At 50.9% G+C, this 15,148-nt stretch overlaps 1 protein-coding gene across 1 annotated transcript in view; it reads left to right on the top strand.

The window, feature by feature from the left end:
• The window catches only part of LOC142575779 (uncharacterized), a 37,956-nt gene that overhangs the window by 16,838 nt on the left and 5,970 nt on the right, over positions 1-15,148 (top strand). The window contains exons 4-8 of the mRNA XM_075685414.1: positions 4,013-4,393; positions 8,198-8,404; positions 9,189-9,712; positions 12,738-13,100; positions 14,488-14,760. Coding sequence (XP_075541529.1) covers positions 4,013-4,393; positions 8,198-8,404; positions 9,189-9,712; positions 12,738-13,100; positions 14,488-14,760 — 1,748 coding nt within the window. The remainder of the gene's footprint in view (positions 1-4,012; positions 4,394-8,197; positions 8,405-9,188; positions 9,713-12,737; positions 13,101-14,487; positions 14,761-15,148) is intronic.

Below are 15,148 nucleotides of genomic sequence, written 5' to 3'. Positions count from 1 at the left end.
CTCTTATCCGGTCAGAGCGGAGAAGATGGCAAATTTGATAATTTGGCTCTTCAGCTGTATTGGACATGCAGTCAACCGCAAATTTTTTCGCACCAACGGATCTGAGAGGCTATCTGAATATATCCGCAGCCTCGCAACGTAGTCTGGCATTCGCATTTCCAGCACTTACTACAGTATGCGCGAACACCGTTGTTATGATACTCTTCTACATGGCTACTGTTACAAGCGATACTCGGGAATTCAACGTTTCTGGGATCCCGTACGGGGTCCGTAAGCTTCCGCGGCTGACTTTACACCTGCAAACGGCACTTAGCGCATCGATGAAATAATGTAAATAAGTCTCTCTTTTAACAAGTCGACTGCAGACAAACTTTATATTTCGGTTATTTAAAAAAAAAAAGACAGGAAGATATTGCATTCGATATTCGAAGCAAATATTTATATATTCGATTCAGAAATATGCTTATAAATTGTCCTAAATTGAAGCACACGAGCTTTTTTTTTTTGCATTTCGCCTTATTGAAATGCGGTAGCCGCTGCTGGGAATAGAATCCGCGACTTCGTGCTTGGAAGCATAACGCAACTGAGCCCCCGAGTGGGTCTATAACGTAGGGTCAATGAACTTCCAATATGCTTGAACGCGGCTGCAGCGCATCGCACTTTGTAAAGCATCATCTTAATTCGATGCGCCGTCATTTACACGTAGAGCGTCAACTCTTGCGCAGCGACGTTTGAAATGAGTTCGCGCTTGTTTTGAAGGCAAGGCCTTCTACGCGTTCAAATCAATTTGTGCTTCGTGGGATCTGGGTACCTAACCACTTTCGTCTCTTAAATACTACAGTTCTAGTGCGCGTACGTACGACCACGCGTACGACAACGAACAAGACAACAAAATGAAGCTAAGAACTAAAAAGAAGGGCCAAGTTAGCGTATATAGCAAATGCACGGAGCAGGAATAATACGTAACCGGCACAAAAAAAAAATGCCAATGTGAAATTCAGATGCGCTGGTTCAAACTGCGTGCGCCTGTAGCCAGTGCCAGAAGTGTGGCTTTACTAAATAAAAATGCAAGCGAATCCTGAAAATCATCATCATCATCAGCAGCAGCAGCAGCAGCAGCAGCCTGGTTACACCCACTGCATGGCAAAGGCCTCTCCCATACTTCTCCAACTACCCTGGTCATGTACTAATTATGGCCATGTTGTCTTTGCACACTTCATCTCATCCGCCCACCTAACTTTCTGCCGCCCCCTGCTACGCTTCCCTTAATTCCCTTAGAATCCAGTCCGTATAACCCTTAATTACCATCGGTTATCTTCCCTGCTCATTACATGTCCTGCCCATGACCATTTTTTTCTTGATTTGCTCTTTTCTTATCCCTTAACGTTACAACACCCATCATTCTTCTTTCCATAGACCGTCGCGTCGTCCTCAATTTTAGTAGAACCCTTTTCATAAGCCTCCAGGTTTCTGCCCCGTACGTGAGTACTGGTAAGACACAGATGTTATAAAATTTTCTCTTGAGAGATAATGGCAACCTGCTGTTCATGATATGAGAATGCTTGCCAAACGCACCCCAGCCCATTCTTATTGTTCTGATTATTTCAGTCTCATGATCCGGATCCGTGGTCACTACCTGCCCTAAGTAGATGTATTCCCTTACCACTTCTAGTGCCTCGCTACCTATCGTAAACTGCTGTTCTCTTCCGAGACTGTTAGACATTACTTTAGTTTTCTGCAGATTAATTCTTAGACCCATAAGGTGCAGCGGTGCCGTAGAGGTAGAGCATCCGCCTCACGTGCAAGAGGACCGTGGTTCGAATCCCGGTGCCGCGCAATTTTGCACCGGATTAAAAAAAAATCCGCGTGTTGATAAAATTGCATAAACAGGCCTGGAGTGCGGCCTGATTCCGGTGACCGGAACCGGTAACGCACTCCCTCACCAGAGCAGGATTGGCCACACGTGTGCAGTACTTGGCCACAACCTCCTATATGAATACGACAATCCTGAAAATAGTACAGTCCAAAAATGTGAGCCAATCCCGAAGGCAGTGTAGCACCAAAGCAAGTTAGGATGGTGAACTTATCGATTTTAAACAGAACAGCGCGTATTTTGGTAGGGACAAGGAGGGAGACACGACATGGACCTTCTCCTTGTCCCTGTCAAAATACGCGCTGCTCTGTTTAAAATGGCTTACCAACTCGCCCAAACGTCCGTTTTAATGAACTTGGCGACTCTACAGTGGTTGATATCGAAGAAAAAAAGACAAGGTCTTCTGGGGGAGCCTCTCTAACCTAGCGAATAAGATCTTGCCCTTCTTCAATGTTAACCGCTGTTGAGTCACCTTTTTTAGCAAGCGCACCTCACCTGTGAGTGAATGAGACTAAACTCGAAGGCTCTTGCTTTCGCCCTCATGCCTTCGATGCGATGCCCTGGCCATTTGCATGAGTTCGCTACTAACACCTCCACCTACTTATGTCCCCCATCTGCCGCATTAAAGGACCCTCAACTAGCCTCCAGCGGATTTTTTTTTTTTTTTTTGCCATGTGCGGAAGTTGGAAAGGAGATCGGCTGAAACGTGGTTTCTCCAGGCAGCGAGGTGTGGCTTCGGGATTGAGTCCCGTGTAACGTACGGGATGACCTTTTTGACAACTGCGATGCTTACTTTTCGTTCGAGGACACAGACAGCTCATCTCTGCAGCATCTTCTAAATGTCGCGAGAGGAAAGCAAGAGAAGTCCGCCGGCAGCAAACGTCACTTTTTCTGAAGCGGCCACAGCAACCAACGTCCTTCACGTCATTCACCACCAGTTCAAAAATGCATAGACGCCCGATCTGATGATGATCATTATGAAATGAACATTTAAAAGACGCATGGTAATGGACGCCCTATCTTAGGATGATAATACGGAATGAACAGTGTTAGCCAGATAATGGGATTACTCGGTTTGAGTTTGAGGCAACAGTATTTTCTAATAAATGACTTTCGTTCAGGCTGTCCATGAGCACTGCAGAAGCTAATGCATCATTGAACAACCATATACGTACGTCGGCTCATGTATACGGACGAGCGCTGCTTGGATCTGTCGTAAAGCGTGTATACCCGTTGAAGCAGACGGGATCCCCAATGCTTCTCGCGCGTCGCCTCTGCAGCTCTTTGCATGCCGTTTTCGATGAATCGGGGCCAATATTAAAAAAAACAATCACTATTACGTACGGGTACCTACTCGTTGACCGGCCCTACGGCCTGTGCCGCTTATATGACGCATCGATGGGTGATGGACAGATGATCGCCGCTTCTTTGGCCAAGCTTTGGACGTACGTTTTACTTTAGAGAAATGTCACGACTACTGGCCCGCTGTTTCTTTCTTTCTTTTTTTTTTAAATTGGAAATAGTGATGACGCGGCGCTTGCGCCCTGAATGTCCAGTGAGACGGAATGTCCAGTAGTGGACATACATACTCGTTGGACATTCAGTCTCGTTGGACATTCCGTCTCGGTTGGGCATTCCATCTGTTGGAGGTAACGTGATTTGCTGCGAGTGCGAGGGCGACGGCGCGAGGCGAGCCGAGATGGCTGGAAGGTGCCTTGAAGCGCGCCGTCCTCCCGCTCGTCCAACGTTGGAGGTCACACCCATCTGCTGAGTTAAGGATCCTAGCTGTTTCGGACGCGTCCATTCAAATGGTCGAGGGAGTTTTTTGACCGTGTGTAATATTTTATTTTGCTGTCGCTGTCGAAGCTTCGCCATTAGGGCGAAACAGCAATCCTTTTTCCCCCCTAAATATGTATGTATAAAAACGATGTTACCAATCCACTCTGTATTTCCATCTCGTTTAGTGTTTATTTTATGCGCTGAATGTCTTGTGCTCTCGAATGGGAGCAAGGGCGCAGACTCCTTGTCAGGCAACCACTTGCCTTTTGGTCTGCGCCCTAGGCAACTGTACCACACGTTGTCTGAATAAACTCTTTGACTGACAAATATTAAGGCTAAGCTTTGGCGCGCTGCTTGCAGGTGGCGCAAACGTCGGTAGAAGTCATACGTGAATTATTCAAGTCGTGGCAGATCGGCCGGTGGCCTCTCGAAGCCAACGATGTCCCCCGGGACCAGCATGCAGAAACGATGGTGTGGCGCTTCGCCGCCGAACTGATGGCGGATCTGGGTCTCGCCACTCTCGTGACCGTAGACGTGGGCGCGGATCCCGACAGGCATCCTGACCTAGACACCCGCGCGGACGCGCGTTGGCGTCCCATCCTCCAGTTGGATCGCCCCGAACCGCTGTTCACAAGCCGCGCGATGGCCGAACGCGACGTCATGCAGATGGTTATCGACGGCTTCGAGGAAGCCGTCGGAGCACTGGACACCGCGGTAACCGGAAAGCCGCCAGAGACAATGGTTAGCGGCAACCACCTCTTGGAGGTGTCTTTCTTTTGGAGCACCACCCCAGACCACACGTACGCTTGCGGATGCGCGCTAGCTCGCGTCCGCGCACCCACGCATGCGCAGACGATGCGGCACGGCTCGTACGCGTCGAAACGCGGCGCGAGCACGGTGAACAGCTCCTCTCCGTTATCGCGCTCTTGGGCTGCCTCGCCATGCCTCGCGTCGGTGCGCCCGGTTGCGCAGCTGCGGCGCGGTTCAATCAAATCTCAGTGAAGCAGATTTATATCATGCAAGAAATTGCTTCTTCTTTCCTTTCTGTGCTGATCTAACAGCTTTAAAAGTATAACTATTACGTTGATAGATAATGAAGCATTTTGAAACACTGTCGATAACAAAGTACGAAGTGGCGTCTGCCATTTCATTGCAGCTGCCATGAGGCGTGGCAGCTGCAATGCGCGTAGAGAGCGAGCTTGCGCGCGTCCGCAAGCGTACGTGTGGTCTGGGCTTTAGGCGCCCGTTTCTGCGTTGAGCGTCGGCGTCCCTCGGCGTAACCGAGCGAACGAGCACAGCGCCAGACGAAAGACGGCGAGAGCGAAGAGAGCGCGAGAAGGAAAGCGGAGGAGGAGGAGGGTGCAGCGGAAGCATGAGGACGAAAGCGGAAGAGGAGAGTATGGGGTTAAGATGGGAGGAGGTAAACGGACGTGCTCCACGGTGGCGACGAGGCATGTGGTGAGCGCGCCCACCGATACCATATATGGAAACAAAGCGCGGGCCACGCGTTCCGTGTTCACGCTTTGTTTCTGAACAATGAGCGATGCAACCGGTGGAAATGCTTCGTCTCCCGCTGCTGCTAAACGAGCTGCCCCAGCAGAGGCTCGATGCCGCTGCCGACATGACTGTGTCGTTAACAGTTAACTTCTTTGCCACACTATATCGTGAATTCAAAAAGCTCAAAATTCGCGTTAGGGAATATCGTAATCGTCGGTCGATATGTCGTTGCTGCATTTTTGATACTTTGTTTGGACATTTGCCAGAGACTGAAACGAGCTAAAAATGAATTAATGAGATCGAACTACACATTCCTTTTAATATAGGGAATTCATTGAGTGCCTTTTGGTGGCATAACCTTCCTGAGAAAGCCGGAATCTCGCGCCTAATGCCCGGTACATCGTTCACGGTATTTCGCCACGACTTCCTTCCAGTAGGAACGGATCGCCTACCCAATCTCCACAAGGAAGTGCAGGATACTCAGTCTTCTGGACCTTCTGCCTGGCACAAGTGGCTTATTGAATCAATGAAAGCTTTACAAGTAAATTGTAATAACAATAAGGTAGAGTAGATTTACACATATAAAATGCATACATGAACGTTTTGAAATATATGATTTGAACAAATTAGAAAACCATAATTTTCATAGGGCAACTGGAAAAGGAAAGCCTTTGGGAGGATAACAATGCATGTGTTGTCGTGACGTCATGGCAGAGCAGGCTGGTGGGCGTAGTAGCGGAAAGGGCACGAGCTGCGTTGGCCACTATGAAACTCCATATCTTAGAGGAATCTTTGGGGAGCCGTTGTCCTGGTTTCGGCATAGTTCTGACCATGACCTACTGAACTCCAGACCTGCACACATGTGCCTTCTCCATCGTGCCTTATCTAGTTCAACCCTTTTGCCGCTAGTATGGTGTACTGGAATGGAGCAGTGTGTCGTCCGTACAGCAAAACAATGGTAGAACCGGGGACGCTTCTGCGATGACCCCACCAGCAGGGTGCTGCGATAGACCGGCGTGCCTAACACGCGAAATTTAAACATGTTGTGCAAAACATTCTGCATTTATGAACTAAAATGCTCTCAAAACAATTGAAATTAACATAAGTCACAAAAAATAAACACTGCAAACTTTTAGAATATATCAAAACGGCGCCTAAGCTTGCACGTTTCCAACCACAGATCATGCAGTGTTCCTGATCGTCTGCTCAGCGTTTCGGTTGCAGATGACAAACACTCGTCTACTCGTTGCGTTCAGTAAGCACGTATATGTTTTTAGTATTTCGTAACACACGAAAATAACAAGCCCGGAAAGATCACCTGCACTGTGCCTGGTTGGTTGCATGGGATTCCTTTCATGTTGCATCAGCCAGAAAGGCGATTGCCAGGTTTCACTCAAGAAAGAAAAAAAAAAATGCGCACGCACATACACACACAGAGATATTTAGAAATTCAGCACTTCCTGCTCACATTGTTCAAACGCGGCAGGAAAAACCACACCAAGCAATCAGCGAGCTCCGTACGTATATGCATGACCTCCGCGACCACCACTGCCAATCCCGGAGGCCCTGTGTTGCACCATTGTTTTTCCTCTTGCCAGCAATAACTCCAAGCTGCAGCGACAGGTGGCGCTGCAGTAGACCGGCGTGCACCTGCATTGTGCACCGCTGGCGTGCACGTCATCGCAAAAAGAGGCACGTTTTCGCCACTGGACGACACGCTACCCTATTCCAGTGCATGTGCACCATACCGCTAGGGTCAGAGCGTACGGGCGGAGTGGCGCTAATTATATAACCTGTTCGCTGTCGTCTGCTTTCGTGATATGTTCCAACGCTCGTGCTACAACTTCGGCAGGCACAAAGCGGCTGTATTGGTCGTGAATGCATAAATTCACAAATATAGAAAGAAAACAAATTTTGCTAGTGTTTTGCGTTTGAATAGCGAAATTAGAGCCGGAGAAGCGGTGCAAGAAAGGTAAACAAGTACAAGTGGCAGACGACATAACTTTTAGTTTTCTTGCCTCCGTAAAAGAATGAAAAAAATGTTTTCAAATATTCATAGCATAAACTAGATCTTTTGAGTTGATTATAAATAGCCGAATGTCAGAGATGACATGATTTATTGCTGTGTGCCGTAATGAAATAAAGCAGAGGATCTGGCATACGTTTTCACAAGTAATTCCTGCGATGTGTACAAGAAATAGATCGAGCCTCTTTCGAGGAAATGTAAGCATACTTATTTTATATCCCCCACCCCCTTCCGCCTCATTTCCCTGAATCTGGTTGATTCCCTGAAGGGCTGAAAAAGTTAGCGCCTCTTTCTCTCGAGGCCCCTTTGTTGGCGCTACAATGCCGAGCATAAATATATAATGCCCCTCAAACTTCGCCTAGACCTTAGGGCATGACTGGTCAGCTGCCGACGAGGTAAGCAAGAGATGTTTAGGATATTGGTGAAATAAAAAAAAATATTCAGGAAATAGATGGAGCCGCGGTCGTTACAGGCAGATGTAACCATGCATACAAAAGAGAGATACAAGTTTTAAGGAAGATAGAGAATATAACTTATACATAGGAAAAATGCTAGACTGCAATGTCTTGCCACTAAGACGGCGCGCAATTTGTGGTTCTATGGCATGGTGAACGAGCGGCGAGCGGGTGCACGGAGACGGACGGACGGACGGACGGACAGTCGGACGTACGGGGATGGATGGATGGATGGATGGATGGATGGAGACGTTGCATACTTCTTTGTCGCAGCGCTGGTGGCGACGGGGCACCGGGGCACGAGCCTTTTAAGCGGCGCCTAGAGAAAATTATTTACTGATCTCCCCTTGGTTAATCCCCCTCACCATCATGGGTTCACTGCATGGCGAACCACCACACCGAAGGTCTCCAATTGCGCCCCTGTCCTGCGTCAACCACGCCCACCAACACCTTCAAATTTCTTAACCTCACATTATATAATTATAGCGGCGCCCCACGGCCGGCGTTTAGGCCGGCAGTTGGCTCGACCAGTTCAAACCATATATGGCGGTATACTTTCCCGTGCAGAGCAACGGAGTAGCCTCCGTGTTCCGGCTGGTGAGCGATGTGAAGCTCGACGACGCGCGCAACTACCAACCAGTGAACGTGACGGATCTCATCTCGGGCCTGCGTACCTTCCTCGGGGACTTGTTTAGCTACGACGACACGAGCAAGTGGCGAGTGCTGCTCCCCTCGCCCAAGTACGCCACCACAGGCCTCAAGACTATCGTGGAGGTACGGTGTGCGTGTTTCCTTCCACGGAAGAGACCCGCCTCCCTGTCCCCCTGTCGTCTGGGACAGACAGACAGACAGGCAGGCAGGCAGGCAGGCAGGCATGCAGGCAGGCAGATAGATAGATAGATAGATAGATAGATAGATAGATAGATAGATAGATAGATAGATAGATAGATAGATAGATAGATAGATAGATAGATAGATAGATAGATAGATAGATAGATAGATAGATAGATAGATAGATTCATTCCTTGTGACGATTCAGTCATGGACCGTTGGCCTTGAGTACGATCAGGAATTCGTTATAAAGAATAGTGCGGCCTATGAGACCATCTCGTAAAGGTGACGGCACACGCAGTGGTGACGGCATCGTAAATGAACCTAACAGCGTCATCACGAACGTACAGCCACTTAATTATTAAATGTTTCCTCCGGCGACAACAACGTGAAAGAAAACAAAACAAAAAGATCCGGTGCTCCTCCGAGGTGGCTGAGCAAAATGCCATAGGATGCCGCTATTAGCGCTGTTGATGCCAACCACGTCTTGGCATTCCGTAAACTGCAATGCGTAGCCCAGTGGTGGTATTCTGTAGGAGTCCACCTAGTGGACTGTCCATTTCGGCCGCTCGTCTCCTCCTCGCTCGTACAGCTGCATCCAATAAGCAGCGGCCGAAAGGGACAGTCCACTAGGTGGACCCTTACAGAATACCTCCCCAGAGCTCCCTGTCGCCACGTATTATAGAAACGTGTATAGTCTGCGCGATGGCACGCGGTGCATGCGCAGTCGGTCGCTCCCGCCCACCTGCTTAACTACATGGGCTTCCTGGCGGTGATCCGAATGGCGGCGTACATACCCGGGCAGTCGCAGCAGCCGGACCACCTCCACGCGCTGTTCTACCACAGCGTGACGGGCCGCTCCATGTTCGGCACGAGGGACGTGTCCCTGATGTGCTTGCTCTCCACCGAGCGGCTGCTGCCCGGCTGCTTCGCTAAGGCGGCGCTCCAGCGCCTGCGCACGGAAGGCGCCGACCTGGTGGCTCGCCACTGGATCTCGCAGCTCGTGGACGCCTTCACGCACAACGTGCGCGACCTGTCCTGGATAGACGACCTGTCCGCGCTGCTGGTGCGCTACCGGCTCAAGCGGCGCTCCATCGCGAGCCTCACGGCGTACGTCGGAGGCGACTGCGTGCCGTTCAGATCCCCGCGTGTGGACACTGGGAGTCCGCTGGGCCACTTCCACGATGTGGCCAAGCTGCAACAGCGAGCCCTGCTCCAGGGGATCAGCGGAGGAAACGCGGTTCCGCACAGGTGCGTCGTTGGGCGAAACCGACGCGCAATCAACAAATTTTAACGTCATGACGACCATCACGCGTTTCCGCCGCTCCTGCAGTCGCTTCTGGCACTTGCAGTGCATAAAAGCCTGGCCTTCGAGACTGGCTTTCCCCCCTAGCGACGCTCCCAGAGGAGCGTCGCTAGGGGGGAAGACGAGGTGGGGGGGAACGGGGGTCCTTAATAGGTGCCACCCGAAAGAACCGGGTAACCACACCCCTAGCGATGGTTCCATCTAAGCCACCTGGGAAACCTTGACCTCGAAAAAAGCCAATCTCGATGACATGATTTTGTGTACAGCGCGCCTGAAGTGATTAGATGAGCCGGAAACACGTCATGGTCGCCATGTTTTTGTACTCCCTGCACCGATTGTTGCGTGCGTGGTGGCTGTGTCCTTGTGTACTCTTACTCCTGACTCGTGCTCCTGGACTCTTGTACAGGGCATTGCGTTTCCAGACCACAGAAGACGAAGAAGCGAACGGCATGTCTTGAGCGCCGCTGACGCGCGGTTTACTAGCCGCTAACCTGTTGAATGATATTCGCCTTGGACCTTGTGTTTCTACGCTGTGCGTAAACCTTTGTCGCGCTCAACTGCAATTCCATTCTTTCAGTACCGCGAGCCCGAAGAGAATCGATGTGTGGCATCGATTCTCTGGTGTGGTGTGCAGGCTGGAAGCTTGGCTGTCGAGGTGCAGGTACCTTCAGACACGGCGCGGCGGTTCGCACTTTTCGGGCCAGCTGGCGACGGTCCATATACTTACCCGCCCAAATATAGTTCTTTGTGAAAGAAAAGACACCTCTGCGGCTATATATAGCGCCAAGTCATTTACTGAAAACTGTAGGCGGGGTGGCAGATTTTCACTACCTGACGTTCTTTTGACGGGTACTAAGTTTAAACAAGGTACAAGAGTGTTTCTGCATTTTGTTCTTGTAAGAAGTGTCCATCACGGTCGGGAAACAAGCCCGCAACCTTGCGGTAAGCAGCAGAACGCCAGAACCACCGCGGCGTGTATTCTACCAACGGTAGTGTGTTGTAACTCAATACATTAATCGGCATGTACACACTGATCAAGTATGTTCTTTCTGAAGGATATTCTCATTCGTTTGGTGGAAAAGTGTTCGTTACTAGTGGAGAAAATTTCTAAACTGTTGAAGGCATTTTTGTTTTAATTAAAGGCGCCGGTACGCCAGGTTGATTTAACGGATTTCAAAGTATACGTATATTGTTATATCTGGATCGTTTTTGCGCCGGACAGTCTCTCTGGAACTTTCTGGGTGGCGTCCTTGCATTCTTTAGGCTGGGAACGCAATGTATACAGTCCAATTCTTTAGCAATAATCTAGGCCCAAGTAGAAGCTATCTAATGCATGACTTCATGCCGAACTGCCTTGGGAATTCATACAGCTGCATGGCCGCCAATCTTTCGCTGTTGCATGTTTTCTGGTACACGAAGACTTCCCACGCGCTCTATACGAATGACCGCTTTCACGGTTATCCTCGCACGCCTGTAAGATCATTGTGGTTGATGACGTCATCACTATATGTGCGACAAAAGCTCGACGTGCTCCCCGCTTGTACAAAGTTTTCTACGCATTGTATATAGTTTACGCGAGCCCGTGACGGCAAGATAGTCGAATCCAAAGTCGGTTTGAAACGGCCCGACCATGACAGCGTTTACATCAACTCGTTCACGTCCGTCCGAGATGTACACGCAGTGGTAGCCAGCATACCGATGCGAGAAAGATGGAGCGTGCGAACCGGTTCATCGCTGATGGCTGCGAACAGCCAAATCCCCGATTCGATCGACCCATCCCCACTTATACACATGCGCCTGCAAGTGTGGGTATACGGATGAGTCAATATATGCCGTAAAGCTGTGCGGACTAAGACTGGCTGGACGCTCGCTTTCAATGTTTGCGCACACAGGGAACACATGACCCAAACCCACTTCCAGTTTGTTAAACAGAAAGAAAGAGAAAAATTGGCACTGGCTTAGCTATGCCTCCAACGACGTCTTTGGACGGTCCGATTTGACGGAGGTTGAACGGCAGTTTTCCCTCACCTAGGGATCTAAGGAGGACAGAGGGTTTTTAAGCAGCCGTTCTCGGCTGTTCGGTGTGCTGTGTGCCTCTTGCTTCGGGCTTGATGCTTCACTTTCCAGTCTTGCTAGGCTGATGAAATGTATCTCCTGTCTTCATGTAAATATTGTACATAAAACCCGTATTCCTCGTTCGTGATGAAAGCAAGTTCCTCCCTACAACCAGGCACCAAGCGTGGGTGAGGGACGACGGCATTGGCCAGCTACCACTTATTTCATGCCGGACCCCAACCCTTACAACTGGTTGCCAGCGGTGGGATTGTCCTCCAACTCTTGCAAGGGCCGCTTGATATGTCTGCTCTTCAAGCTATAGCATGAGCAGGCTCATTATACCCCCTATAACTTGGTGGCCAGAAAAACGCTCCAAAAAGACCCGAAGATTAGGGTGGGCGTGCACATACGCATTAAGTGCTGCTCGAAGATGGTCAGAGAGAGAAAGAGTATTGCAAGTGAGTGCTTGCATCACGGCCTGACTCTCCGTATGGATTGTCAAAGTGTCTGTGGTGTGTGTTTCTAAGCAAATGGTATCTGCATTGGTCTGAGTTTCCGCATCAGTGATTGAGGGTACCGCGACGTAGTGGTGGGAAGTGGCTTTCTTTTTTTACTTAGCAGCACAACTCACTTATCAATAGCTCTATATATATAGCACCACAGACGTGCTCCCAGCAGGATAGTTCTATATATTTATAGGCTACTGCAACTTTCGTTGGTGCACAGCTCCTGTCCGGAAATGTTTGGGGAGCTCTGTTTGTAAACACAGAAAGTTTCCATGCAGGCAAATCTGAAAGCCGATAAACCGAGTCGCCCTGCTTTTGTCAGGTTCTTGTAAGCGCCCTGCGTGATTGACGTGGGGTAGGGGGGACCCGGAGGAGTCTGTGAGAGCCGCGCGGATGCCTCGCCGCGCAGGTACCCGCAACTGTCCGAGATGCACCCGTACGCGGCGTTCGACGTGTCGCACCGATACGTGCGGGTTCCGTCCGTGCTCTTCAACCACTCGGTGCCGACGAACAGCACGGCGTTCGCGCTGCACCTGTCGCGGCTGGCGACGCGCCTCTACCAGGCGCTGGTGCGAGTGCTCTTCGACGACCCGTACGAGCTGGTAGCGCCCATCACCGAGGTGGCCAACATGCGCCTGCGCGCGAGCGATCTGAGCCGCTGCCTGTCGCGAGACGCGACGCGGGCCTACGGCTCCGACGGGGACCTCTTCGCCACCAGCGACGTGGAGAAGGACCTGCTCTACCGCTCCACGGCAATGGCGCTGGCGCACAGGTAAATGGGGAAGCAAGAAGTTGTGACGCGTGTGTACACGTTAGAGGACTGTAGCGATCTGAGCCGCTGCCTGTCGCACGTCACGTCGACGACGAGCCCTTTCTCGAGCGAGTTCCCGGTGGCATTCATCAAACGCTGCCTGCTCTTCGGCCGAACGCACGACGCGCGGCCTGCTCCCGTTACCGTTCCTTCAACGCAGCCCGCTTTTCGGCATAACGAACCAAACGCGGCCTCCCCATCTGACTGCCGGGCCTTAACTGGCGGTAAACGGTGCACCCTCCCCCCACCCCCCACCGAGGCGAGCGAACACGCGATCACAAACCTTTTCGTACTCCGGAGGAAGGAGACACATGTGACTGGCTCGCGCCTTGCGCTGCGTCTACTTCTCCAACCCCGCTTTAAGGGGCGCGTATGATGAACCATCGATTAGCGTGGTGGTCTCGTTACCCGGAGGTTGGTGGTTCGAATTCGCAGCCCGACAAGCTATTTTAACGCGATAGCGTTAAGGAGCTCGTGTCGCAGAAAAGCCGGTGTCGTCGGCGTCGGTGTCGGCGTCGGCGTCCGCGGCGTTGGCCGTGAGCGATAAATCACGGCAGGCACTTTTTGTTTTCGCACGGGAGTTTTTTCGTTCGGCAACGCCGACGCCGACATGAGTGACGCAATACAAGCTTCGCCTGAAAAAAAACTTGATACCCTTCCACTCTGTGGCGAATTGGATGACCAGCGAAGTTGTGTATGTGGGCCTCTTAATGGCGCACTGCACCTCCGGCGCTGGTCGGCCCGGTATTGTACTATCTTCGGAATCGGCTCACGTACGGGGAAGGCTTAACGCCTGTTCACTTCCGCCGCAGGTCGGCCCGGCATTACTCTATCTTCGATATCGGCCCACGTATGGGTAGCTTTGTGTCTACACACGGACACGATCCTGCGGGAAGTAGCCCCTAACAGCTTCGCTGTAAAATTGGTTACGTCTTTGTGCTTCTTCATTCGTTAATGACGACGACGAACCGGGAGCACTGGCACGAGCGCGTTCGCGCGGTAGCGCCGGGGGCGCCAACAAGCTGCAGCCGTAGAAGGCCACGACGCCGGGGCAAATCGTGATGATGATAGTTTTGTGTTAGCACACGGACACGATCCTCGAGAAAGTAGCCCTTGACAGTTACGCCGTAATCTGAGTGTATACAAGCGACTGCAAACATTACCTTGGTTCTGTCCAACTATGTGGCATTTGCATATTTTTTAAGTTGTGCTAAGGTTACATGGGACACCATATATATATATATATATATATATATATATATATATATATATATATATATATATATAGAACCAATGATATGTCCCCGCGAGTCGTGCCTCCACGTGTGCCTCTTCTCGTTCGCCGCAGGGCGTTTCGACAGCTGCTCCCCGTGCGGCGCATCTGGAACATGGACTTCCGCTACAGCGGTCTGCCCGGTCGTTCGTCCGAGCAGCTCTTCTTCCTTTACTTCGCGCTGGACCACTGCGAGGAGCGCGACCAGGCGCACCACGCGCAGCGCGCGCACGCGCTCACGCCCGAGCACGCGGTCAACCTGCCGCTGCGGGGAACGGGGGCCTTCGCCGAGGCCTTCAATTGCCGCGACGGCTCCGTCTCCGTTCCGCAGGGCGGACCGCCCTGCCGGTACGAGCACTTCTTCCGCGCGCTGGAACGATTGGGCGAGATAAGGCGAAGAAGGCACTATTATAAGACACAGAACCGGCGCTATATATATATATGTGGGCTGGAAATGTTTTTTAACGCAGAAAATCCGGCGTCGACCGTCGTTTCGGGAATAATCGTTCCGAACCGTGCAACCCAACCACGCAGGCCCTCCGCGTAGCGCAAAGAAGTTCGGGAACTAATTGAATTTCACAAAGAAAAGAAAATCGTAAAGTACGCCTTAGACACAACCTACAGACATGATAGCGTCGGAGTGTAATTTGAATATACGAGAAAACACAGTTCTGGTACGCGGAAACTCAAACACAAACCTCTTTTAACGCGTTTTCCAGCTGCCGTTTGAGGTCTG

This window comes from Dermacentor variabilis, chromosome 3, assembly GCF_050947875.1.
Source record: "Dermacentor variabilis isolate Ectoservices chromosome 3, ASM5094787v1, whole genome shotgun sequence".
In the NCBI taxonomy this organism is placed as follows: Eukaryota; Metazoa; Arthropoda; class Arachnida; order Ixodida; family Ixodidae; genus Dermacentor; species Dermacentor variabilis.
Note: the sequence above shows the minus strand (reverse complement) of the source record. Positions and strands in the feature narration are given on the sequence as shown.